The sequence below is a fragment of the Lethenteron reissneri genome, chromosome 47 (genome assembly GCF_015708825.2).
Source record: "Lethenteron reissneri isolate LAM-NWPU_2019-01 chromosome 47, ASM1570882v1, whole genome shotgun sequence".
Classification (NCBI taxonomy): Eukaryota; Metazoa; Chordata; class Hyperoartia; order Petromyzontiformes; family Petromyzontidae; genus Lethenteron; species Lethenteron reissneri.
The window spans coordinates 901,652-925,954 of NC_083825.1; the positions used below are offsets into that span (position 1 = coordinate 901,652).

The following is a 24,303-nucleotide window of genomic DNA, read 5'->3' on the forward strand; positions in this document are numbered from 1 at the left end:
ATCGGGACTTTGCAGCAGGTAGTTTGTTTACCGCCGTGCCCCCCCTCCCCCCCACCCAGGGGGATGGCTGGCCACTTGGCAGGATGGGAGATAAGGCTCAGGGTGGGTGGGGGGTGCGGTAGGGGGGGTCGTGAGTGACTCCCCCCCCCCCCCGCTCGGTCGGCATGTCGCCGCGGCCAGCAGCCCGACAAACAGGATGTAGCAACAGAAATAGGAGAGGGAGCGAGCGAGCCGGGCCCCCCCCCCCCCCCCCCCCCGGGTGCTTTGTCTTCTCCCAGCGCCGCCTCGCCGCAGCACCACCACCGGGGCGCTCTCCCGGCTCGCGAGGAAATGGAAGGGCTCCTTTCCCCATTGAGGCGGCGGGGAGAACCCTCGCGCTCCCTGGGTGGCCCTGGCTCCTTGTCGCCCCCATTGTCTTGCGCCTGTAATTAGCCGGAATGGGGGATTGTGCCGGCCGGTGGGTGGGGGGGGGCGGCGGGGGCTATTCTAAGACTCGCGTTTGTCTCCGGCATGTAATTAGGCGCGGGGAATAATGTGGATGTGGATCAGAAAAAGCCCCACAGCCTTTGTGCAAGGTAAAAAAGGACCTCGCAGTTGACATCTTTTCATTGCCTGAACTTGATGAGGGATACTAAACAGCCTTCATATTTTCGTGGCTTTTGTTAGTTTTAAAAAGCTTCGCAGGTGTTTTGCTGTGGTCCTTTTTTCCCCTTTAGTTGAGTGCCTCTGGCTCAACCTCTTAGCTGAATTTTTTGTTGTTTTACACGGGTCTCTTTTTTTGAACAACTGTAACCTGATTTTTATTCGGCTGTACCTTGTACGTGCACATTTTTGTTGTCGAACAAAAGAAATTGTTTCCTCTTTCCGCCCTCTTTATTTATTTTGTTTTTTTCATCACCAATGCGGCGTCGTGCAAAGGCTTCCGCCGTTTACTGTAACGCGACGACGGGACTCGCGAACGATGCTTAGCAATAAAGGGCTTTTTTGGCTATATCACGTAAATACAAATGTGTCATTAACCCACCTCCACCCGATGCAGCCAACTAGTAAGGTTTGTCACAAAACGTGAAAATTAGTGACTACTTCAGCACACCAGTGTGTTGGAGAGTAAACCCTCAATGCTTAGAATTCGAGTGTGACGTTTCGCTGATGATAACAACCAGCGATTTGCCAAAATTGTGAAAAATCTCCTTGCTGACATCTCGGCGTGCCGGCGTGCGAGTCCGCATGGACGGCGGAAACGTGCCGCTGTACGACGGTATACGGCGTGCCCCACGGCACTTTCCGGGACACCAAACACTAATACTGGCACTCCCCCCCCAGGGACGGGTTCCCATTCTACGAGGATGTTTCCGCAGAGGAAAACGACGGCAGTGGACATGGCCTGCAGGACCGATCGGTTTCCGACCGGGACCTTTACAATTCAACCGCTGAGCACAGCTAAAAAGAATACACGTCGTCAAAGTAGCGTTCACTATTCAAGGGTAAAGTGATTCGACAGGTCTATAAAACTACGCATACACACGGCGGTGTGAATATTTTATGGTGCGAGCCTCATGCCGACCAAGCCTCCACGTGTCCGTCGTGGCACTGGCGACGCACATCGCACGTCGAGATTTTGAGACCGAGTCCCAGGAGTTCATCAATATTTCAGGTTCCTCATCACTCGCCGGCTTGGCGCTTCTGACCCGTGAGCCACCCGGCCCACTTGCACACGAGGTATTGCGCCTTGCGTGACGCTCATTATCAGCGCGATTGACAACATCAATGCGCGTCGCGTCGCCGCATCTCGACGCATATCGTGAGTAATCACCGCGGTTGGCTGTGTCGCCAGCCAGTATCGCTGACCTGCCACGACACACGCCTACCCATCGCGGCTTTTAAACCTGTGGTATGGCGGTGTTCGCGTTGGGCTGTCATGCGCGAATGATTTTTTTTTCCACCGAATCGTGCCTTTGTCTCCTGCAGGCTCCTTGCGAGTCATTGCGACAAACTTGTGAATGGGGGGGGGGGCTCTTCTTCGCTGTGTTTTTGGGTGGGGGGTGGCTGCACGGCGGGGCTCGAAATAGCACGATGAGGAATGTCCGTCGTTTCATGCCACCACCCGATTCGTAATGCAGCCCCCGCCACCTGATCCTCCCCAGCCGGGAAGGCTCAAGTGGCTCGCATAACGCTGCGTTGCCGTTTGGAAGTGAAAAACCCGCTCGAGTAAGGATACGTGCGTGCCATCAGACGAAACGCGCACACATGTCTCGAAAATCAAGTCGTCGCCTCTAAACTTAGGTCGTTAAACTAACAAACCCCTGCCCGTGTGCAGTAGGTCACCCTCAGTCTGTGTGCAAGTGCTGATGGGTTTTTTTTAGACGGGTGACGAATTGGGTTCGGTTAAAGAGCTAATTTGCGTTTAGAGGTTTTATTTACTTCGCGGTTGCGGTGTGGGCTGGGGGAGACGGTGTTTGCGCCGTGATGTTAACTGCCTCGCCTGGTACACAGGAGTCCCCGTGAGTTTGATCCCGACCCTGACGCCTGTTGTATATTTGGAGTTTGCGTGTTCTCCCTGTGGTCGCGTGAATTTTCTTCGGGTCTTCCGGTTTTTACCTCCAGGTTTAGAAACAGCGCGTTTAGAGTATTTGGCTGCTATAAATATACACGGGATAAGCCAACTTCGTTGAGTTATGATATGTGGCCAGGTTGCTTCTGAAAAATAGCTGTAGAGCTCAGTGGGCCTTTCCTTGTAAAATAAAAATAGTTTAGTTAAATTTTCAGTTTAGCGTGCGTTGGATTCATTGTTACGGAGATGTTCATGAGGCGGCCGATAAGATGACAGTACAGCGAGAGGATTGTTTCCATCTGTGCGGAGTGTATCTGTCCTCGCATGCATGGTGGGACTTTTTTTCTAGTTCATCCAGTTTTTTTTCCGCAATGGAATTGACCAAACATCGCAATGTAGGACCGCCCTGAAAAAAAAAAGTCTGCAGACTCGGCAAAACTTTCCTGGGTAAATAAAGGACATTGTCAAGTTTCTACGCTTGTGGGAATATGGCCGGACGATACATTTTTTTTTTTCACGGAGGGGAACGGGTGCGATTTTTTTTTTTTAAGTTACTGAGGGGGGCTGACAGTCGGTTAGGGAAGTGTGTCACGCGTTCTCTGACTGGACCCGAGTCGCAGGGCATGGTTATTTTTACAGTCAAATCCACACGTCAGTAAAATTAGCGATCGGCATTTCAGCGGTCGCGGTGCGACGCCGCAGCTACGGGCGTGACCTCTGTGCACCGTTTCCCTCGCAAGAGGGAGGCAATGTTCGTTAATTGCAGCGCCGATAACGCTTTTTTTTAGCTTGGCTTCCAATTACCGCAGCAATAAGTAGAGCTTTGAGAGAGGTTTTTAAAATGAAAAGTTGCACATGATATTAAAAGTATGAACTGCGTCGCGTAATGTAATGCCGCGTTGTAACCCTCCTGTTGCTCCCGGTAACCGTAAGCAGGGCTTAGTTTTCAGCCAGGTCTCTCTGGGTCGGTAAAACGGGGGGAAGAAAAAAAAATGTTTGCGCCCAGCACACCGCATCCAGTATCCTTCTCGATTTGGCTGTGGCGCGTCATCACCTCCGATTCGCGTGGTTGGCTACGTACGGTGTGAAAGGAGTTCAGCATACGTACGTACAGGGCCGGGTCAAGGCGTGGGGGCTTTAGGAGCTGCAGCCCAGGGGCCTCTCTCCGCCAGCTGGAGGGGCCTCCAGAGATGAAGTGAAAAGTAATTTAATTTGTGAATGCTGAATTGTATTTGTTGTTAGACTTGTATAAATACATTTTCTTTTTCTTTAATTTTGTTTTCCTTTTGAAACTATTACTGGGGGCATTTTGACTTAACTTTCGTGACTGCAGGAATTCATATTCTTGGTTCTTTCAGTAGTCACATAGATAGAAAATAAAAAATAAAATACATTTTAAATAAAAGCAAAAAACCCACGACATTTCGATCGCAACACAAGCATGCAATATCTCTGCGTCTACAAACTAAGCTGTATCTGCGGCAGCAGTTACATTGGGTAAACTAAACAACATGTCTCGGACCGTGTTCGTGAACATAAGGCAGATCTCAAACACGGCAGGACCAATACTTCTGCCATAGCTGATCATTATTTGAATGCAGCTGGCTCACATGAAATGTATTTCTCTAAGACGATGGTACTTTGCAAGCCGACTGGCTATCAACAAAGATTCGTTCACGAAGCCATCCATATATACAGACACAGGCACAATTTTTTAAACTCCGCAATCATTGGAAAGATATCATCAACCACTTTGGGTCATGACTTGAATTTTAGTTTTCTTGTCAACCTCCACCGTCAGCAGTGTGGATGTGTGTAGAGAGCTGCAATTCCCCCCCCTCCCATCTCTAACCCCCCCCCCCCCCATCTCTGCCCCACCCCCTCTTTCTCCCCCTGTCTCTACCCCCTCCCTCCCTCGTCTAACACACTTGGACTGCGTCCCTCGCCTTCAGCTCCACCTCTATCTACTCCGACAGCAGCATTGGCTGCCCCGCCCGTGTGGGGCACTCACTTTGGAGCCCTTATAAGCAGCTGCATTTGGAGGCTTGCCCCCACTTTTCTCTCCACCTGATGAAGACCGCTTGTGTTGCGATCCAAACGTCGTGGGTTTTTTGCTTTTATTAAACATTTATTTATTTATTTTAATGTTCTACCTACGTGACTTTACCGAAGAACCAAGAATATGAATTACTGGGGCCCTCACAGTACCTGTAGCCCAGGGACCTACAAAATCTTAATCCGGCCCTGCATACATACATGTGCCACCTACTCGAGTTTCCAAGCTAGTGTGAGCAATGATGCCCTGACCGCTGTCAGGACTGGCTCCTTGAGTGTCCACACGTGTTCCGAGCACGATGCAGGTTGCTCTCCGCGTGGAGCCAGGTTGCTCTCTCTAGAGCAAGGTTGCTCTCCGTGAAGAGCGAGGTTGCTCGCTTGCTCTGTTGCTCTCTGGAGCGAGGTTGCTACCCGCGCGGAGCGAGTGATGGGTTTACGAAATTCGCATCGACATGCAAAGAGCGCGACTGGAGCAGATGCCAGGTTGTGCACTCGTGTGCGTCTCTGCGTTCGCGTGTACGTGCGTGTGTATCATTCTCACCTACCTACGTGTACGTGCGTGTGTATCATTCTCACCTACCTACGTGTACATGCGTGTGTATCATTCTCACCTACCTACGTGTACATGCGTGTGTATCATTCTCACCTACCTACGTGTACATGCGTGTGTATCATTCGCACCTACCTACGTGTACATGCGTGTGTATCATTCGCACCTACCTACGTGTACGTGCGTGCATGCGTGTGCATGCGCACACTCGTCCTTGTCCCCATCACGTGTGCGCTCTCACGTACGCACGCACGCACGCACGCACGCCTGCGCGTGTCTGCGTTTGCGAGCACGTAACCAATTTGTGTACGCGAGTGTGTGCAGCAGGGGCCTTGCGCTGGGCCTTGCGTGACTCTGCGACCGTGTCTCGTGAGACGGGTGCGAGTTACCTCGCCGTGTTATTTCACCTGCCTGCTGTTTGGATAGCTCACTCGGGCCAATGGGAAACCCAGATGTGAATTTTAATTTCATTTGCAGAATTGGGGACTTGGAGGAGGAGGAGGAGGCGGAGTAGGATTTAAAATATATAAATAATAAATATTGACTTCCCCACTGAGCTCACTTTTATACGGTGAATCTTTAGAAATAACAGCGCTGCCCTCCCCCCCACCCTCGGCAAACAAAGCAGGGAAACGAAATGACTGGGTCACAACTTGGGAGATGGCGAATGCGAGTTCTTCCAACATGCCTCTCGTGTTTGGGACGTCCGTCTGAAAGTTCCCCGAACCCACCGATGTTGTGGAGTTGTCGTCGCTCCCCCCCCACCCACCTTTTTGTGTTGGGTAGAATGGGAATTCTCAGAGGTGTTTCTTGCATGTGGAGTAAAGAATTCTCGTGGGTTTCTTTTGACTCTTCCTGCCTCAATCTACCCTCCACATCACTCTAACCTCCCCTTCCCCCTCCTTCCTTGCACTCTTCACCAAGTGCTCCCCACCCCAGTCACCCCTCTTCTCACCGCCCTCCCCCTCCCCTCCTCGTGACTGTTGTGCTTAAATAAATCTGCAGAGGAAGTGACTGGATTCAACAACATTTTGTTAATTTCTTGGCAGCAGGGGCAGTCGCGTCTGCGTGTAACTCGTACGCCCCCCCCCCCCCCCCAACAGTGACCCAACATCTGCAAAATGAATAACAGAGATAATGACGATGATGATGATGGTGGTGGTGATCGTTGTGACGTTGACAGGAGGATGAGAAGCAGCGACAATGAAACTCTTAGCGGCCTTGCCGAGTCATCGTGAGCGACTGTTCAAAGGCGGACTCGGAGTTTCACTCCTGCGTAGGAGTTTCACTCCCGTGCTTGTGTGGCTCCACTCTTGCGGGCCGCGCCACGTGTGTGGTTTGCCACAACGACCACAGTTTGACCCCCCACACGCCGCGTCCTGAGAGTTGCCGTCGGTTTCCCAAGTAGCTCCCGGCACGTGGATTGAAACGTCGGACGTCGCCCTGAATGACGCAACAGCGCATTGGAGCGCTGTGTGGTGTTTTATAAATCATATTCGTCTGTCGTAAATGCTGAGGAGCGCGGTGGTGCAGTGATTGGCGTGCTGAGCTGCCAACTCGGACTTTGATCACCTGCTAACGTCAGTACCAAGTGATGTCTAAAATCGGTTCTGTCATTCCCTCCACCGCCACCACCATCATGGCTCATGGCTCGTGAGAATGATAATTAATCATCGCTGCTTTAAACTCGTTTTAGGCGAACCGCATTTGTGTACATAATGAGGGCGTTTTAATTAAATCGATGCTCTGTGCGATGCAAGAGTTCACCGCGAGCTTTAACCAATTTCCTGGGACAGAACCCTGGCGTCACGGTGCTGCGCAGCAGCGGTAAGCCCCCGGACATGTGGCGAGCTCTCAACGAAACAAAAAAGTTTCCAATCCTTCTTCGTCGTCCGACTGGCCCCGGCGCGCTGAGCAGCAGCAGGGTTTTAACAGCACCCTCTAGTGCGGCGCCTCCGTATCGCCGCACGGACCACGTTCCACCGTCACCGCCGCGGCCGTGACTCGCAGCAGGAACCTCTGCGGGAGAGTTAACGGTGCCTAGAAGATGTTAACTCCCTCGCCTGGTATACAGGAGGTCGTGGGATCGATCCCCCCTGACCTTGATGACTGCTGTATATTTGTAGTTCACGTGTTTTTTTCTCCCCGTGGTCGTGTAGATTGTTCTTCGGATCTTCCGGCTTCTCCATCCACATTTAGAATGAACACACGTTTAGAGTATTTGGCTGCTATACACATTTCCACGCGATAAGCCACTTCGTTGAGCTATCATTTGTGGTCTGGTCGCTTCCAAAAAAGAGCTACATAGCTCAGTGGGCCTTACCTGGTCGTCGTCTCTGCTCTCATCTCGTCGTTAACACGGCGCTGCGACTCTTTCCACGTGCGAGCACCCCCCCCCCCTCGAAATAGACTGCGCTTCACTGCCAGCCACCAGAAATCCGCTCTGCAGTAAACACCGCCGACAGGCAGGGAACCACCGCGTGTTAATGCCCCACGGCTGCAGCGGTGTAGCTCCTGGAGCTAAAGAAAGAAATAAAGAAATTATATATTGTGGTAAAGCCGCTCTTGATTTTTCCCAGGGACAAAGCCTTCCGTGTTCCTTTCGCACAAAGCCAACGATTGATGTCCTTCCGCGGAGGCAAGCCACATGTTTGGGAATACTTTAGTTGCTTCAGCTGATGAGCCCTGTAGGGTGTCTGGCAATCGCAGATGAATGGACTTACAGAAAGCAGCCCCCAAGACTCATTCCCCATCCCGTCCCACCGCTCCGAACAGATATGCGGTAATCTATGTTTATTTATTTAAATTCTCTCAAACCCCCAATCTCCCCGAGAGAAAAACACTGCAGCAGGTCGGGCCTTTTGGGCAGGGGGGGGGGGAATCTCTGACGTAATTAACGATGACATGTCCGCGTTGTGATTGGTTGTTTGGGGACGGCCTCTCTGCTCCTGACCAATGGTGGTGGATGTTGAGTGAGCAGCACTTCCTGTGGCCTGCAGTTGTAGTGGGTCTCTTTGGCGCACAGGCCCCAATGTTGGCTCCCCCCCCCTCCCCCTGACATACAATAACTAAATTAGGCCCATGGCAATTGTAATTAATTGCGATTTTTTTAAACTATTACAATAAATGTGTGTGTGTGCGTGCAGACTGTCAGTACTAGATTTGGGAAGATAAATGGGCAGGTGAGTTAGCCATTCCCACCTGCTGCCGTTGTCCATGCGCCCTGCTGCTGGCCTTAATAGGTGCTTGCTAACAGTCTTTACATAAAACCTGTACCGCTGAACGGGATTATCGTTGTGTGCCTTTGGTCTGTTGTCAATAAGGTGGCTTTTGAAACATTGGAATAAGTTTTTCAACGCTGACCGAGTGCTAACTAAACTGTAAACATTGACACTAATTATTACTCTCGGGCTACGGGAACGTGCATGGGGAGTGATGGAGGTGGAATCAATAGATCCAAATGACAACTGCTACCCAGGGTGTCAAGGAAACGAGGGTGTTTTTTTTAATGAACCCATGCTAACTTGCGGTGAAAACACACGCCAATCATTGACTACGTTTGGTAATCGTTTATTGTTTGGGGTGGTGGGTGGTGGTAGTGGTTAGTGCATTTCTCTCTGAACATAGTGTAAGAGGAATAATAATGGCCTTTATCTAGGAAAGCCTTGGGGGTGCATCTTAAGACCCCATCTTTTTCATGAGACTCCTCCATTGTGTTGTGTTCTAGTATTTGACCCGTGGGGGAAAAATCTAAATTGTAGTACCCGGAGAGAATGCGCAGGTTTAACCATCTGTTACTGTCCGGACATCTTCTGGCCAAGCGTGCAGCCCGGTTCTAAGACACCTGGGGTGTCACAGGCAATCTCCCATCCCAAGTTCTAAGCCAGGCTCCACAGCTCTGTCCTTGGCTTACAACGCATGCGATGAGATCCGGCACATTCGGGGGAGGATGTTTCACAAAGGTCAGGCTGGATCATCTCATCTCGCTCATCAGCCGCGCTTCGCCAACGTTAAAAGTGGAACTCGGCAGAGAGACACTCAACATTAGGAATGCATGCGACGCATGAGCACACGGCAGAAATTCCAATCACGCATTCGGGCGAACAAAATAGCAATTTGCCAATGCTCGCAAAAAAAAAACAATCTTGGTCTGAAAAATAAGATATACCTTGGCTTTGATGATTGTCCTTTTTGCGGAGGCGACAGCTATTTGAAAAAAATATAGTCACCTTTTCATAGACCGATCTCCTATAATCCAACTATGTGCTGAAAAGGTCAGCAACTGATTTTATTTTTTGTCGCACACCTCCATTCATATTTATAATGTCCAGCGTTAAATATTTATGGCATATATTTCTGCGGCATGGCTCAATGAAGCGGGCGCGTGGCTCGCGTACACGGGGGGGGGGGGGTGCCTCAGCTTGTGTCGAGTGTGGGGGGGGGATTGCAATATTACTTATTTCTCCACGAGGAGATGGGAGGAGTGAGGGGAGTAACGTTGTTGTGACGGTAGCCACCGCGGTGGCCACCGCCTCCCTGTGCCTCGAAAACTCTGCGCCTCCGTCACCGCGCGGTTATCAATTTTTTTCGCGAGACGTCGATCGTTTTAATGCAGCCGGTAACGAGCGAGATGTTCGATCGCGGCTTCCGTGGTGTCTTATTAAAAAAAATCCCACTGCGGCTCGCGCCAATGCAGTTGTGGATCTCTCTGCTGAGTGTGATTAATACTGCCCAGTGGTGGTTACTGCCACTGCTGAGTAACTGTAGTTCTTCTATGATGACAGGGAAGGGGAGGGAGGGGAGGCCTTCAATCGTGCGCCGCTTGGGCCTCGACCTTTTGCATCTATGACCTCGAGGGGGGGAGGGGGCGGGGTGCTAGATGGTGGGGGGGGGGGGGGGATGATCCCAGGGGATATTTTGTGGTCTCGGGTCACGGCAGCCTCTGTTTGCTCAGATTGGCCGGGGACGGATAAGGGAAGAGATGCATGCAGACGGGGGGGGCGACTGACGAGCGACTGACGAACGACACGGTGACACGGAACACCCACAGCGGCACGGACGTGCGTGTTGTCGGTATATATAATAAGTCGAGTGACGCGCCAAGTTTCTTGGTAAACTCCATCCATCGTGTGGGGAGACCTTGAGCCGGAACGAGCTGCAAATCTAAAATACGCGGGGGAAGGGGGGGCGGTAATTGATGACGCGAAACGCATGCGGATGCCACTTGCGTCGAAGGTAAAGCTGCCACCGCCACCTGTTCGCGCTTTTGTCGCCGCGCCGCTCGTCACGCAAATTTTCCGTCGTCGTCAGTCGGGCCGATCGTGCAAGCCGGGGGTGGTGGGGGGGTCGTGTTTTCTGGAAGCGTCTGGGCCGATGGGCAACAAGGGCGTCGTGTCCTGGAGAATTAATAGTTTAAAAAAAAAAAAGACCGGTCGGAAAGCGAGGGTGAATGCGAAGCGCGATGGCGGGGATCTTCATGAAAATCTGGCTGTGCTCAAGGAGATTTGGAGTTACAGGAGCCAAGGACGAGTCCTGTAGCAATTATTATAATAATAAAAAACCGCCCGTTCAAAATACGAGGTGAAGGATGAGGCAGGTCATGTTGCACGGCCGCCTCTGTGTAAGGTTACCAAAGCCTAGTGGTGCAAGGCCCCATTACCCGTTGTCCGTTGCTGCCAGAAGTCGTTGCAACAGTTTTTGTTTAGCGCGGAATAATCTCAGCTTTGCAACCCATACAACCTACTTTCTGTACTGTAAGGCACACATTGATTCATGCCCACGGTGGTTCACTTGATAAATTAATCAATTTCTGTCTGGTACAGATGCGTTCGAAATGCATTTGCATGAATCGTAAATCGCCAGTCATCGCACTCACAGTTCTACGCGCGCACACGTTGGGAGCGCCAAGAATGGATACACGTCCAGACACCTGGGAAGCCTGGACGTGTATCGATTCTTGTTAGGTGTGTGCACGAACCACCAACCCTACGTCCGAGCTGCGCTGGCTCATGGCTAACGGGCGTGTGCCTCTGCCACGGGAGTCGTTGTGCGGCTAGAAAGGTGGTTGGGGGGGGGGCAATTGTGCTAGCAGCGTTAGAATGGGGGGGGGGGGGGGTGGCGGCAGGGTGCCCAGGGTCAGCTGATTCCCTTGCTCTCCCATGTCGGGGTCAGAGGTCATGTCTCCTCAATAGGAGCGGCAGGAACAACGTCCGTTTGTTTGGAGTGCGCCCACTCGCTCTCCCCTCTCTGTGCCTCCACTCGCTTCTCTCTTGCTCGAGAAGAGAATAATGCCAACCTTTGTGCCCAGGAAAATGCCCTTCAAATGCAGATATGCTGCGTGATATTTTTAAACCTCGCCCAACGGGCACAAACTTTGGAGCGAGCGCGAGCTCTCCTCTCTCTCTGGCTGTGACGCGGCTGCGATTACTGGGGGGGGGGGGGGGGGGGGTTGAGGTTTTTTCCTCCGCACAGCTGCTCTCCAGGAAATTGTGTTTGTTGGAAGCCTGAAACGTTGTGTTTAAACAAGGGACGTAAAATTAATGATACAGCACAAATAAATAATGTGGCAAATAGAAATAATTGTTCCACGTTATTGGCGTATGATGAATAATGGAAAAATCACACGAGGGGAATTTGCTTGCGGTATTCTCTCCAATGCATACGGTAATGTGTACACATCTTCGTCGTCACCAGCCATGATGGCTCTATCCACTGCTGGATGAAGGCCTCGGATATCCTACCACCATCTCGCACATTTGTGCTGCTAGAACGCTTGTCCGCTTGCCGCTGCAGTCACTGCCAGGAACACTCCTGCATTAAACAAAGACCTTGCACCAAAAGAAAATTGACGCAAACTGTAACTCCAAGCTTCTGTGACAGCCGTTGTCATTTCGACGGGCTGCAAGCTAGCAGCATCTATCGCGATTGTGCAATGCCACAATTCATCCGGCAACCTTCGCATCGAATCGTTGCATGCCCATATCACATGTATTCAACCGTACCCTGCTCGAATCTCCTTGTGGGTATATGTGAACTGGTAGTGGCGCTACACTCCCACTTCCCGCTCACGGCCACCACCACTGCGAATATTTGCACCGGTCCAGGGCCTCACCTAGATTGACTTGTTCTGAAATGAATACCTGGTGCTATGTGTCAACAACGCCCCTAGGAAGACAAAGGCGGCTGGTGTGGTGCTAGCCACCCGCCACCAACCCCCTCTTCATAGATGCTCGCCAAGATCACTTGCCCCGACAGTCTGTTACGGCTATACGGGGCATCTTCGTGTGTAGAGCGCGGGCTTGAATGACAATAACTCCGTAGTGTTACAAACGTTTAATTAAATGGCCCAGACCCGGGGTGTGAGTTTACAGACCCACATCGCGTGTATTAAGAAGTCGCTACGTCCTACGTGTGTGTAGTGCGTGCAAGCCGGGACAAACGCTTGTTAGCGCCGGTGCGAGTGACGGCATCCCCCCCCCCCCCCGCGCGAGTTAATGGGCTCATTGACTCTCCCGACGCATGCTGGGGGGCGGGGGGAACGAAAACGTTCGCCCGTCACCCGCGAGCGGAGCGACCGCGGCTTGCGTAGAAACGCGAGCGTGCGGGGCGGGGGTGGGGGTCAGAGGTCAGGTCGCGATGACAAAATATATAAATAAAAGAAAAGCAAAGCGGCAGAAATGTAATTTCCTGCCGTGGACGCGAGGAGCTCCGCGCGGAGTGGGCGGCTGCAGCAGCGCGACCGGGATGGCGAGGAATGTCAAGTCGGGCCCTGCGCAGCTCGACACATGTGGCATGGGGTAAGCAACATCAGCTCGGGGTTTTCTGTGTAATTTATTTGTGTTTCCGTGCGGGTCAACCCACTTGGTCGTGACCTCGTGTCAAGCGGTCGTCACGGCTGCCCCGTTTGGCAGAGAGCTGAGAGATGTACGCCACTCCCATCGGCGGTAGCAGCAAGGGCAGCAGCAACACCGCTGCCCACAACGATCCTGTCGGCCGATTGGCCAGGAGAGTTTGACGCTCTGTTAGTCGTACGTGTCAAACCGTTGACTTGTTGCATAAATAAATACATTTCTGAAAATATGGGTTTTACCGTCAGAATTACTCTCCATATGTATGACGTGGATGATTTAAAATTCAACTGTGAGGCCGCATGATTTGTGGAACTGCCTGTTGACAAGTGCAAATAGTGGAGTTTACCAAACAACTGAATTAATGCATGTGTGTGTGTGTCATAAGCCGGGGGGGGGGGGCGGGCTTAGGCGCGCGCTAAGCCAAACGTACATACGTCAGTTTCAAATCTGTTCACACAAAGTAGCCACTCATTCCTTGCCACATTTCCGTAACAATGGTAAATAAGTAACACGTGATGGGGAAACGGGACACGCGCGAGGAGCCCCACTTAGAGATACGGTTACGGAGTGGGTGGAGTGGGTTTTCGTCGTCGTTTACAAATTGCGCAGAACGAAATTCCTCCACGCCGGCGTCGTCGCTGTGCGACGCGACCCCACTCCCCCCCCCCCCCCATGCCCCCCCCTACCCCCGGCAGGCCCTCGCATGTGTTTTGTATTTTATTTTATTTCCAAAATGAGGGCCCTCGAAATGGTCGCCCCCGCGTCGTCATTCCCCGACAGGAAACGGCCATAGAAAGTCCCACGCAGGGAAAATGCGAAATTGATGCCCCATGCTCCGGCGTTTAAATAATGAGAGAAGAAAAAAAATCCCCAACCCAAAAGAGAGTGGGTGGGGGGCGTCATGGGTTTCCTTAAAAAACTCAACTATTTTCTTTTACCGCGTAAGGTCCGCTGAGCTGTAGAGTCCTTTTTCCAGAAGCGACCTGGCCACAAATGATAGCTCAACGAAGTGGCTTATCACGTGGAAACTTATAGCGGCATGTTGATTATAAATGTGGAGGGGAAAACCAGAGGACCCGGAGAAAAATCCACGTGACCACGGAGGGAGGGGAGATGGACATGCAAAATCCAAATATACAGGCGTCAGGGTCAGGATGGAACCCACGACCTCTCGCCACCGTGGCGAGATATTAACAGTGGCCGTGACAAAAAAATATTAAGGAGAATTTCCCCCCCCCCACCGAGTTTGGCGGAAAATGAATTCCTTCAAACTTTCTTTGGTAACTTTCCTCCTTGCCGCCGCAGCGATGGGAAATAATTTATGACCACCTCCGTACTCTCTCCGCTCTGATGACCTGTGGCACACACGGATACGATGCCGACGCCGTCCTTGTTCTCAACGAACTACGCGATGGGGCATCAAAACAAATCCTCCACTTGCTTCCTTTTGAATTTGCTCAAAAAAACTTTTTCGAGAGGCACAAACTGTGGATGTTGGAAAAAACAGGGAGAACCTCGCACGTTCGGTCGCCGCTCCATCGCGAGTGGCAAAATAAAATCATCGGTGGGTGCATTTGTCCGAGCTTTGACCACCATACTTCAAGTCTGCCCCCCCCCCCTACAAATACCAGCCAGCCTGCCCCATGGGGTGTCTCCCATCAGTGGCTGTATCTATTTGTTACTACAGCATGAATACACTTTAGATTTTTTGTTATTTTACCTGTAGTTCTTGTGAGTATAAACTTAAGGCCTCATGCGCTAATGAGAATTATCACTGCTTTGCAGAAAATCTATTTAAACGATTAAACTATTTTTTATTTTACCCGGTCAGGGCCACTGAGCTATATGGCTCTTTTTCAGACGCGACCTGGCCACAAATGACGGCTAAACAAAGTGGATTATTAAGTGAACATTTATAGTGGCCAAGTACTCTAAACGCATGTTTCTAAATGTGGAGGGAAAAACAGGACGACCTGGAGAAAAATCCACGCGGCTACGGAGAGAACATGCAAACTCCAAATAAACAGCAGGCGTCATGGTCAGGAGCGAACCCACGACCTCCTGTATACCAAACGAGGTAGTTATCATCTCGCTACCGGAGGATGCCCTCAATTTTCCATCTGCAAAATGTCACTTGTGCACAAGTTAGTCGACTTGTAATCTCGGCCTTACGCTTGTTTTTTATTGCTTGTGCAAACAGCGGAGTTTGTCATCCACCGATAGACGACGCCAACTTTACGATAAAAAAATATATCGGTGCGTCAACGCGTATATGACGATTTCCTTCCCTGCGCTCTGGGTGAATTTCAACTAGTGCTGCAAGTGGCCTGACGGCTATGTCTCTACCACCACTGCCACCGGGGGATGGGATGGGGGGGGGGTAGCGTGGGGCAGCGTGCGGGTGGAGACGATGGTTTGGTGCGATGGTGTGGAGTGGCGAGGTGCGGCACGTGCGAGGGGGATGGTGTGGCGTGGCCGAGGGTGTGACGTGCGGGCGAGATTTGGTGTGGTGCAGTAGTGTGGCGAAGGCCCCTTAGACGATGTCCCCGCTCGTCCAGAGATCAGCAGCGGCCGCTGTGCCCCGACTTCAAAAGACGTGGAAAGTAGCCATTAATATAAATGCGGTGCGATGGTCGCGCCGTTAAAAATGAATGTTCGAATGCATTATCCCCACGTGCCCCCCCCCTACCCCTGACTACTCCCCCGCACCCTGCGAGTTTATTTTATTTTCTCCACCATGCTGCTGCTGTGACAGCCGACAGAATAATTGCGGAATTGCTTCCCGCACGCCGCAAGTATTTTTTTGACGTCCTCTCTTACTGTGTCTTTCTGACTCTCTCCTCTCTGTCCCCTCTCTCTCCCTGCGCCCCCTATCTCTGCTCCCCGGACCCCCTGCCGTTCTCGGTGGGTGGGAGCGAAGGGAGCCATGAAACGTCCACCGGTTTTGACGTCCTGGGGGTTTGTGTTGCGGAGCGAGCTTTTCATTTTTTCATTTGTAGTTAAAACAGAGAGAGTTAAAACATTCATTTTTATTTTATCCCCCCTCACCACCCTCACTCCACCATCCTGGCTCTTTTCATACCCTCCCTCGGGCAACTTTCTTTTTATTACATTTTTCTGCTTTGCGCCAAATCTTTACCCCGTTCGTTCTCCGGCGCTCGTGTGTTCCCCGTGCATCGATCCACGGGTGTCCCTTTGTCAGAGAGACTCGCTGTCTTGATAATCCTTTCACTTGATAATAATCGGAGGCTACCCGGCGACTTTGCGCCTGAATACCCACACAGTGGCATCGCCGTCGCGACGGCCGTGCGCCATACGGACGGCGTGAACATCGAACGCGCTCAATTATATAAAAATGTTACTGGTGGTAATAATTGGCTGTGGAAGAGTTCTGTGACGAGGTGCGGGGCAGAGAGGGGAGCGGCAGGGAAATGCAGAGGGGAGGGAGGGTGGCGGCGGGGGCCATGCGGTTGTTGCGGCCCCTCTGGCCGCCGCGGCCCGGCATGCTCCGTGTCGGGTTTCTGTCACCCGGGGAATGAGCCCCGGCCCGGACCTCTGACTCATGCCTTCCCTAAGCCTCGCTCCGAGCGCTCCCCGTGGCTCTGGTTTCCAACCGCAATCCCCGACGTCCCCCTCCCCACCCCCCCTCGCCCCACTAACTCCACCGCTGAAGACGTGATACGTGCTTGCGGATTCGCGTGATTTGTTTTATTCACGTGTTTTTTTCACGACGCAGGATTCCGTAAAAAAGTGTGTGTTGGCCGTGAACGGATTCTAATCATCAGAATCTTTATTTCGCCTGAGGAAATCCGATGAGCTATTAAGCTTTTTTTCACAGATGTCCAGTATGTTGGGCAGCTGTTTGAATAGCACGGTTGAAATATCGACAAAGTGTTTCTTGCGCCTGATTTTTTTGTTGTTATAATCCAGGAAATGTGGGTGATCTTTAACAGCGCATAACACAAGCATTCGAAAAGTCCACAAGCAGGTTTGGGGGGGGGGTGTTATTGAAAAAACGTCAACTTCTTAGCCTCCTCGTTCCTCGCTCAGCTCTTGCCAGGGGCCAAATGCGCTCTCAGAGCTGCGCTGGTTTTTAGGGTTTACTAAGATCCCCCTTCTGGGACAAAACTGCCACAAGTGCAACACTCGGCACTCTGCTTGAACCAGCAATGAAAGGTAACTGCGCACTGCTACTGTTCCGCCCCGGTGTGTGAGGGGCAGGCCGACTTAAAAATCTACCCCCGGGGTGGCGTTGGAGAATTGCGGGGTCAATTGCGGGGATAATTTGGCCGTAACTCCGGCAAAACAATGGCCTGCTTCAGCAAATATCATCCCTGGGGGGATTGCGTGTGTTGGCGAGCGGGCATGGGACATGCAAGACTGGCCTCTCCCCCTGACACACGCACACATGTGCACACGCACACAACTCGCACCTACACAGATCCCTCCCTATAGCCTTAACAGATTTTTGGGGCAGCACCACGCCCAACCGCCTTTGTCTCCCTAGTGTGCGATGTTTACACACCGCACCAGTTACTCATTTGAGGCTGAGTCGATCGAGGGGAGGCCCAGGACCGGTTCAGATAATCGTCACCGGTGTTGACCGTGAGCGGAAATCGAACCCGGGTCGCCAGGTTCATAGCACCGCGCGCTAACCGCTACACCACCGCTCCTCACCCACGTGCAACACACACGCGCCCAAATGTGAGCAGCAGTGGGTGGTGACAGCGGTGTAAACCAGCACTTGCCAAATCGCTACCCCCGCCTCTGCCCGTGCTGCCCATTTTAATATTTGTGAAAATTTAAGACGCTGCTCTTATATTTTTTGGTTGCTGACAAGCTGCATATTTAGAACTGCTTGTTGTGTTTAGTTTGTTGTCCTTCCCCGCGTATCCGATTTGCATGGTTGGCTGCGTACGGTGCGAAAAGAAGTTCAACATACGTACGTAGTCTGTACCAAATACTTGAGTTGTTAGGTACGAACACTTTAACTGTATTTACCCGAACACCGCATGCTTGCATAAAACTTGCACAGTGGTAGCGCAATGTGCTAAGGGCGCAGCGACATTGGAGTTGATTCTCTGCCATGGCTGCGGTGAAGTGGTATTTGTGGCAAGGCCTTCTTCCAACAGCGGATTGACAATTGTATTCCTTCACCTTACTCTTGACAGCGTTGTAAGCGCTACTTACTAAAGCAACTTTATCCACCGTCGCTGAAAACCTGATTTTGTATGCTTTTAGCAATTGCACTGATACGCTCTACGTCTACTTCTATGCATTCGCCGTATCCATTACCTTCCCGACTACTTCCAACTCGTTTGGCCAAATCTGCCGCAAGCGGCCATGCAGATCGGCACTTTGCTCCGCGAGCCCACGGCGTGGATCAGCGCGGCTGGCTGACCCAATCCTCCCCCCCCCCCCCCCTTATTCCGCCTTCGCGTTGTTTTCCGCGGAAACCCGACGAGTCATTTTTGCGCAAACTCGGCGAGTGGCGGTGGCGGCGGCGGTAGCGGCGCCCTCGGTGCCCCGCGATGATTATTCACGGGGCACAGTGGCTCGCCAGAACGAGTCCGCCACGCAGGTGCTGCTGTGCCACTCGCCGGCGCCCCCCCCCCCTCCACCTACGAACCCCGAAGAAGACAAAGAAGCGGTCGCGTGAACGGCCACGTCGCGGTTCTCGAGTTCCGATTGGTCGAGACCGTCTACGGACCGCGAACCTCTCCCGAACATTGCCCCCCCCTCCCCCCAGCGCTCGTCTCAAGTTCGCGCTGCGTTGTGCGAAGCCGCCAGCCTCCTCTCCCGACGGCGGTGGTGGCGGCGGTGGTGGCGGCCGGACGGGAGTTAGATTTTATCAGTGGCTCAAGTCTGATTACACCCCCCCCCCTCTCTCCTAGCAAAGTCAACAAACGGTCGTGTTGTGATCAACTTCGGCTTGCTTCTCCCCTGCTTCGGAGGGTGGAGAGAGAAAAAAGATATTTGACACTGGCAAAGTTAACAGAAAAACGGCGTGGGTCACAAAGCTTGTTTGATTGCGTGTCTCCCCCGCCTGAAGAGTTTGTTTTTAATTGAAACGGCCAGAGCTTAGTACGACGACGATGGCGGCGAGAGAGAGCTCAGAGTGATCGAGTGAATTATCGTTTCATTCGCGAATTGCACGCCTCTAATTGCGTCTTTTGCACGTCGTTTGATTTCCCTCCACCACCACCCCCACTGCCAAAAGTAACAACCTGCAATCGCAACTTTTTAATGGAAGAATTTTGAGCGTCCGCGGATTTTTTTTGGCCGGCGTTTAGGCGGAGGGGCGCATCTGGCCGGCGAATCCATCAAACCGGCGCTCCTGGAAGGTGTCTCGCAGGAATCGTGCCGCTCTATCCAGCTCTCGCGCTCGCTGTGCGGTTACGCAGCCCGGGCAGCCCTGTGCCGATCCAGGGGCACGAGACAACCCTCGAGTAGAACGAACATAGGGGGGGTGGGCAGGGGCAGGAGCGGGGATGCCGCGGTGGTGAGATGTTAACTTCCTCACCTGGTATGCAAGAGTCATGGGTTCGATCCGGAACCTGACACGCCTGCGGTATATTTTGAGTTTGCATGTCTCTTTCCCCCTGGTTGCGTGGATTTTTTTCCGGGTCCTCTGGTTTTTCCCTCAACATTTAGCATCGATGGTCGTTTGGAGTATTTGGCTGCTATACATTTATAGGAGAGTGGGTACAGCGGACGGAGGGCAGCGTGTGACGCGAGCGAATAGCGCGCACCGGCTTGTGTCAGAGAATGCCCCTGGAAGATGATGTCAGGCCTGCTTCTAAAGAGGAAACCGCATGTTGTGCCTTTGTCCACTCCCACCGTTTACATTCCCTGCGGACGGTGTGTTTGTCGTACGTCAATCATCAGACGTCGCCTCCGAGTAGCACACTCGACTACGTACGGTGCGAAACAAGTTCCATATATACATGTAAACCGTGAATCGGTAGAGGGGAGACTCGGGACCGGTTTGGATGATCACTCGAACCTGTGTCGCCGAGTTCATAGCCCATCCCTAGCAGCACCCACGCAGTAATGAACATTGCGATGCTTTCCCAATAGATGCGGGATTGTGATGTCAGCTGATGGGTGTATTGGTGCCCTGTGGCCCTCTGTCCTGATGAAATAATGAATACATCGTCTGCTCAGTGAAGACCAATTCCAATGAAGAATAATAATCTCACTCTGCCTCCGTCACGCCTATGATAGCTCTGCGGTCCTTTATAAATAATGTGTTTCTGCATAACAAGGTTGATTAATAATTGATAAGGGGATGAATAATTAATGTGAAATGGAAACCTGCAGTATTTTGTCAGGAATCATAATCAAGGTGGCACATCGGTAAAGAGTGCGATACCCTTAATCGGAACTAGAGCGGAGGATAATGTCTTACCGGATGCATAACATTAACTGCCATTGTAACAAACTGAAAGTGTGATTTGAAATGGGTTTATCATGTGCAAGATACACGCGAGAAAGTATTCGTTGAGCATCGGTATACTCGGTGTGTAACTCTGTTCATATACGTCATGTTCGTGTTGGAGGTGAAGCATTTCAATCCATGCCGGGGTGAACTCGGCCCAATTATAGATCATTGTTATTATTCCGTTCCTCATCATCGTTATCATGGCCATCACGTTGATCACCATCTGTAAAACGAGCATTCTTTAGTGAGTAATGCAACAATGATTAGACTGTGGAGATGCTGGTCACCACCATCGGCACGTGGAATTTCCACCGACAAGAGATGAGCACCGCCAATTGCCCATCGTCTCATGAGTGCGCACGGTGACTTTGTAACGTCATTGGCACTGGCGGGGGGGGGGCGGGTGAGAAATGTGTTCCGTGTGTGACTTGATCGCTAATTCGGCTGTGTCCTCTGTGTGCGTGTGTCTCTGCGTCTGCTCTGTAGTCCAACAAGGTTCCAGTGGTACAATCTCCGCACCACGTCCACCCCCTGGCACCCATCCTCACCTATGGCGGGGAGCGCTTTGTGCCGGGCACGCCGCCACCCATCCCTACCGAGGTGGACCCCAAGACCGGTAAGTTCAACGCCCGCCGCCGACGCCGTAGAAGCGGGGCGGGGCGGGGTCGGCGAAGGCCACGGTTGGGAGTCGGTCGAGGGCCCATGTGACGCCCGTGCACAAACTCGGCCGCCAGTGTCCGTGCTGCCAGCATCGTCGTCGTCGCCCTCTCACGTGCTCGCCGTGCCCAGGGGCGCCCTTGCCAATGAGACTTAATCCCAATGATCTCTGGAGTTCCAACCGGGTTAAACAAATACACTTGACTTGTGTTCGCCATTTATGTCCTGGTGTTCAATGCGGGTCCTATGCATAGACTTGCCCTTGCCATACGAATATGGAATTGGCACCAACGGCTCAGTGCTGTGACGAGGAGGCGAGCACTACTCTGTGTTCGTGCAAGCGGGGAAATAATTTAAACGTCTGACTTTGTCTTTAAATTTTTCTTAAACGATCCACCTCCCTCCTTCGCCTCATGATTTGATGACTATGAACGATTTGGCAGTCATGGAGTTCCATTTGGAAATGGGTACGGCACCTTTAGTGGCTGCAGGGGTCAAGTGAACCCATGTAAAACCAACTTATCTCAAACCTCGCAAATTAACTAAAAGCGCTGTCATCGGATCTCGCGCACGCAATTCCATTCATTGCGAGTGTAAGAATCGACATTTATTTTTTAAATCGCGTTTTACGGCGTGTGGTACATTCCATCAGTAAACACGGCCCGACGTCACCGAGCTTTGTGGTGCGATGATACGCGATTGGCTGATCAATTCTTAATGTAAGCACGTGAGCGAGGGGGGGGGGTGTAGTGGGCTGACGCGTGGGAGGACAAGGAGCTGCTCATGTTGGCTGGGCGCGGGCGATAAAAATCTATTGTCATTCAATAAACCGTCGTAGCGTCGTCGGCTACGTCCAGCGGAATTTCTTTCTTTTAGACCCGTCTCACCGCATCGCGATGCACCCGGCCGATGGTTTGCAGCATCGGCAAAAAAAACAACTGCTGCTGATGCTCCGAAAAGCTTTTGTTTACGAGGTGGGGGGGGGATGTGTGCCTAACCTCGTCACGACCTGCACCCCCTTTGACACCAACAACGAGGACGGGCCCTGGGTTTCCTCCCGTTTGTGTTTTTGCGGCCACCTTTTGTTCGTCGGTTTTCTTTGCGCCGTCGCCGCCGTCCCCTTTGTCTCAGAGCTGGAGAACAAACAACGGCCGTGCAGACGTTGGGCGCGAATGCGGAATCGGAATATTTATTTCTACCGGAGGGATTCGCTGAGCTGTGAAGCTCTTTTTAACACGTCGGCTTTCGCGACCAATATCATCCACCACCTGACACAGACGGTCATGTGCACGTGACAAACCTTACTAATCGGCTGTGTCGGGTGGTGGCGGGTTTAACGACAAATGTATATTTACGTGATCTAACCCAACAAAAACTTCATGTATAAAGTTATTTTTCGCAGACGTCCCAATGCGCCCATGTGCACGTGTACGCGCACCGCTTGCTCGGGGGTGGGGGGAGGGGGGGTAATACGAGTAAACGCGAGCGCTTGGCGTGCGGTCTGCATGGCCTGGCGGGTGGGAACAGCGGAGACCGAGGTCTACGCCAAGCGGCTCAGTGGTCCAGCGAACGGCTCGCAATCAGAAGGTCGAGTTCAAAATCCGGCTCCCCGGCGGGGGCGGTTGACTCAGCCGATCATCCCTCCAGGGGTCGATACAATGAGCAACACTTTGTTGGGAAGTCAACAGTGGTTGATTTATCGATGTTAAACGAAAATAAACCAGATTTATTTTATCAGGTAAGGTCCCCACGGAGCTATTACAGCTCTGTGTCAGAAGCAACCTGGCCACAAATGGTCGCTCAACAAAGTGGCTTATCACGTGGACATTTAAAGCAGCCAAATACTCTAAAACGCGTGTTTCACCATTGCAGTGCGTCCTGATAAGTGAAGTCGAACAATGGATTTTGCTGCACTTACCTCTGCAGCCCACAATGTAGGCCCTCAGCCACAGCCTATAACACCCTATCATAGGCACGGCGGTCATCCATCCAAGCGCTACCCGGTCTGAAACCTGCTTAACTCATGGCGGAATTTCTGTGTTAATCAAGCGCAACCCCAGTTTACCTCCAAAACCTCGCCCCTCCCAAACTCTCCACTGCCCCCCCCCTCCCACCGGCCCTGCCCTCCCCCGTCTTGCTCCTCCAGACGTGACTTAGAAGCGACTCGGCACGCGGGATTCAATCACCGCAGAAGCACGCGGGGAAGGAAGCGAACAAAACTACATTGTCTCGGAACAACATCTGTTTTCTATAGTTGTTGTTGTTCAACACAGCTATTAAATCAGTACAACAAATCTCTCAAGAACGCATCGCTCGTAGCGTTGCGAAAAAATGCGAAATTTTAGTTTCGTTTCATTTTACACTCTCGCATTCGTTTCTAACGCTTCAGTCGCTGGCTCGGAACCGGTCGGTCCCCGATAGAAAGTCCAGCGAGCAGCGCGTGAGCAAAGGCGACATTGTGGAGCGACCGGCCTAGCAGCGTGCGCTTGCGCGTCAGCTGGCAGTGGGGGCAATTGGCCGATGCCTTGGGGGAATGCGAAGCACTTTTAGTTTTTTTTACGGCCAGAGGAGGCAATTCGGGCCACGTGCCACCACAACGGTAAGGCACTAAAGCCACGTGGACTTTGTGCTCCATTCGCCAAATACAATTGTGCACGTGCGCATATATAGACAAAAGGCAAAGATCCCCCACCCCCGTGCAGCCTTTAACGGACAGTTGGGGGCAGGTGCTGTTTGGCGAGCACCTATTAAGGCCAGCGTGGCACACGAGAGGGGGCGGGTGGCCAGCACCACGCCCGGGCGCCTTGGCCTCCCGAGTGAAGATGTTTACACATCGCACCAGGTTCTCACTTTAGGCTGAGTCGACCTAGCAGGGGCCCAGGACTGGTTCAGATCATCGTCACTGGTGTAGGCCGTGAGCGAGAATCGAATGCGGGTTGCCAGGTTTGTAGTGCAGCACGTTAACGGCTCCACAACCGCTTATCACTTATACAAACACATACAAGCAGTGCATTTTCTTGCAGCGTACCAGTATAAGTAACAATTAATAAACAGTACTTTATGATTTCACTGCTGGATAAAGTCCTTGCTGCACCATATTGGGCATGGCGGTTGTTTTATCATACGTCACCATGCCGGTCAGCACAAGCTGGTACATGGGGATGCCCAGGACCGGTCCAGGTATCGCTCACTACTT

At 52.1% G+C, this 24,303-nt stretch overlaps 1 protein-coding gene across 11 annotated transcripts in view; it reads left to right on the forward strand.

The window, feature by feature from the left end:
• The window catches only part of LOC133354480 (transcription factor 7-like 2), a 169,251-nt gene that overhangs the window by 115,581 nt on the left and 29,367 nt on the right, over positions 1–24,303 (forward strand). For 10 of the 11 annotated variants that reach the window (XM_061571338.1, XM_061571339.1, XM_061571341.1 and 7 more), the window contains exon 5: positions 20,937–21,066. In XM_061571338.1, coding sequence (XP_061427322.1) covers positions 20,937–21,066 — 130 coding nt within the window. The remainder of the gene's footprint in view (positions 1–20,936; positions 21,067–24,303) is intronic. The other variant, XM_061571340.1, reaches the window with a different exon arrangement.